The sequence below is a fragment of the Atta cephalotes genome (assembly GCF_000143395.1).
Source record: "Atta cephalotes unplaced genomic scaffold scaffold00024, whole genome shotgun sequence".
NCBI lineage: Eukaryota > Metazoa > Arthropoda > Insecta > Hymenoptera > Formicidae > Atta > Atta cephalotes.
Genome location: NW_012130088.1, coordinates 3,187,280 through 3,191,218, shown reverse-complemented (window position 1 = coordinate 3,191,218; position 3,939 = coordinate 3,187,280). Strand labels below are relative to the sequence as shown.

At 28.5% G+C, this 3,939-nt stretch overlaps 1 protein-coding gene across 1 annotated transcript in view; it reads left to right on the top strand.

The window, feature by feature from the left end:
- LOC105620160 (sodium/hydrogen exchanger 9B1-like) overlaps window positions 1-3,939 on the top strand; it is a 9,461-nt gene that overhangs the window by 2,340 nt on the left and 3,182 nt on the right. The window contains exons 3-5 of the mRNA XM_012201665.1: window positions 1,273-1,391; window positions 1,939-2,100; window positions 3,212-3,358. Coding sequence (XP_012057055.1) covers window positions 1,273-1,391; window positions 1,939-2,100; window positions 3,212-3,358 — 428 coding nt within the window. The remainder of the gene's footprint in view (window positions 1-1,272; window positions 1,392-1,938; window positions 2,101-3,211; window positions 3,359-3,939) is intronic.

The following is a 3,939-nucleotide window of genomic DNA, read 5'->3' as shown; positions in this document are numbered from 1 at the left end:
CTTAATATATATATATATATAGTTATGTGTCAATGACACGTAAATCGTCTATGTAAGTCTTACTTACACTGCAACTAATCGTCTTTAGGATCCCCTTAAGCCCGGATTTACAATAGATATTTTAAGCCTTAAGCCATAAGAAATGGACGAATCATAGTCAATTATTCTCTTTGCATTTAACTGTAATTGGTCAATTTCTCATGGCTCAAGGATTAAAACACCTATTGTAGATCTGGACTAAAGCATACAGTTGGGAGGACTATTCAGTGAGAAATGAAATCGAAGTTAAATCAATTTAATTATTTCGACATCAAATCGATATCGATTCAATTGTGATGTCAATTCCATTATCATTTCTCACTGAACAATGATTACTATTACAATTCATATTAGTAATAACGATTAACGAAAGAATGTAATCAAGTTATGAATAGTAATCATTAGTCTCTCCAATCATTATTATTAGCTAATAGTATTAAGTTGCAATAGTAACCAATGGTCTCTCGAATCATATTCTTCAAGCGTCAATAGTTATGCGAAGTCTACAATAGAAGTCGTAGCATAGAATCTTAAGTTGTAGAAAATTAACCAATTACAGTCGAATATGAGAAGAATAATCAATTTTGATTGGTCAATTATGATTGGTCAATTTTCTACGAATTAAAATCCTACGACTTCTATTATTTACGAAGAAGATAAAAGATTCATCAGCTTGTTGTGTACAACGGTTTTTGACGATGTCTACAATTTGTGACTTTGTTTTCTACTTCTCTTTCGTTTTTAGCATACGATATTGTAAATCCTGCATTACCATTGAGAATCCAATCACTGTTTGATGGCTCATTAGTTATACTATTCACTATTCAACAGTTATGATTGAATGTTAATAGTTAATTAATTCCTAATCATTTTTTTAAGAATAATCGAATAATACAAAAAATTTTGCACACGAAAAAGAAATATTTAAAATTTTCAACAATAGAAAATATTAATAAGAATTTTTATAAAAATTGATTAGTTGTTTTTTTGTATTAATTTACATTCAGATTATAATTTCAATAAAAGAGAAGTAAAAATCGCTATCAAAGATACATCTTCAATAAATTTATGACATTTACACCATGAATTACGATATCAATGTAATAAATGTTTCATATCTTCCACGATTAATACATTAACGATTTGTGACTTCGAGCAAGCTGGTGACGAGCTATACAAAAAAGTCTAAACGTACAAAGAGCTTTCCATAAAGTGAGCCATACATCTTCCTAGATGATGAAAGAACAGAGTGGTGGTCCTATATCCCCGGCGGGATTCGAGATTTTCTTCTGGGACTTATAGTAGGAATTATCTTGGGCTTTGCCCTGGTCTTTTTCCCTCATCGCAATCACGTAGGTACCTTATTCATTTTCTCGCGTCCAAGAGCTTACAAAATTCAAGTCACGTATTGCGAGGGCACGTTCGTGTAATCTAAAATAAGAGCAGACTTATTAACGCTTATTTTTACGATATTTTATTAAAATATTACTTACGTTGCGGTGCTCGAATAAAATTTACGGAAATGAAAAGAGCTTATCATTTCTTTATTTGATTATATGTATAATAAATATAGTATTCTACATATGTATAATAAATACATTATTTTCTACATACGTAATTCTAACTGTCACATAATTTATTCATTACATCACAGAAAAAAAATTAATTGGATGGTACAACAAACCTATAATTTACTACGCGAATTCAATATGGATAACTAAGAATTTGATGATTTAACAAATTGTTAATGTTATTCAGTTGTCAACTTTGCTATTTTAACATAGAAAATTGACTGTCTGTATATTTGCGACTGTAAATTTGCTGAATCAGTGAAGTTTTCAGCTGTGTTTTTTTCTGTAATCTTAAAACATATTTCTTTTTTATGTTGGATTTGGATAGAAATACTCAACGTGGTATCGCATTGCTGGTTTAACTGTAGCATCTTTAATGTGTACCACAGCAGCCTCAAAATTGACAGTCACAGGTGGAGGATATCTCGCTACTCTTATATTATCATTCATAGCCATCCGTGGTTGGCGAATCTTAACGATTTCGTTTGATGTAGGTAATAGTAGAGTATGCAAAGAAACGGTTTTGTTAAAATATCTAAAAATTTAGCTAGATAGAGATTTGAAAACACAATTTTGTTTAGATCATCAAAATAATTATATAGAAGAAAGTTCAAACTGATTGCTACAACTTTACTAAAATTTTTCGCGGCATTGACGTCAACGTTCAAGTTCTTAACAAAATCGTTCTTTCCGTACAATGCGTGAAAATTTTTCTCGGAATTGTCTTATCACTATTAATACGTTCCGCCGCATTAATCATTATGACCATTTATATACTGCACTTTACGTTCAAATTGGTATTCTGTATAAAAAAAAACAATCATAAAATACTTCTGATATTATACGTAATTATGTGATACGATATTAATAATAAATCATCGATGATTCACGCAGAATGCGGTCATCTTTCGATCATCTTTCGATTTAAAACATCGTATATTATTTCTGTAATAAGTTAATTAAAACAGATGTTAATCTTTAATTTATTTTATATAAAAATGATTTATTAAAGAAAAATGTTAACAAGACACAACAGAAGAAATTCGGCTTTGAAAGTTGCAATATTTTGTAAGGACTATCCTAACAAACAGTATCTCTGTTTATTCTATTTATGTTTTAATATAAAATATTGTCATTATCGTTTATTATGAAATATTTATCAATTAACTTATCTATCTATTAATAAATATTTTTATATAAAGTGTTTTAAATTAAATTTTAGTAAATTTTTTTTTATTTCCTACATTACATTTTATACTGTAGGTCTTCTTGTTTATAATATTTTTTGTAGTTTCTTAAGCATTATTGAATGAAATATATTTTATTGGATTATGAAACACAAATATAGCAATCATATCGCATAGGCCACGATGTAAACAACAAATCATGTAAAATTGATCCAACACGGAACGAGTTAATACGTGTCTTCTCAATCAGAAATGATAATCGAATCGATGTCGATTCAACGTCGAAAGCATCAAATCGACGTTGATTTCCTTCAATGTCGATTTCATTATCATTTCTGATTGGGTTTGTTTATCTGCTAAAAATTAAAATTCGATATAAAAAAATTAATTTTAATTATTCTCTTTATGTTGCAGACAACACCTTTTCACAGAGCATTTTATTTTTTATGGCATTTCGTACAACCGATTTTAGGAGGCGTGATTGGTGCCGATATTGATTTTAGAAACTGGCCTAAATCCAGATTCGGACTTTACTTCATTTGTGTACTCATGGGAATATCTGTAAGTTACATATGTCGAACGAGATGAAAAGTGAATATTAGTTTACGATATTCAGGGAAAAAATGGAGTAGCAACATATATATAAATTTTACATTTTAAATTAATGTACAATATTAATTTTATTCTTAAAATTAATATACAATTGATTAAACTTTTTTATAGTTAATACTGTAAAATGTTTTATTCAACTATTTACATTAATTTTATACATAATATCATATAAAACTTATACACCTGGTAACACCAAAAGTCTCAATCGGATATCTCAAAAACAAATGCAATTTCGAATAATAGGTTTAGACAAAAGTTGAAAAGTCTACAATTCTACAATAATTGTAAGCGTAGTTGTAAGTGATTGTAATTGTAAGAATTGACCAATCACAGTCAAATATTCTCCTCGACATTCGACTTGATTGGTCAATTTTTATAATTACAACCACTTACAATTATTATTAATTATGCTTACGACTATTGTAGAATAGGCTTAAGGCTTAAAATTGAAGGCGTGAAATTGATTCTCTTAAAATTAATTAGTTTATATGTTTTTTATATATATATATATAAAACTCTCTCTCTCTCTC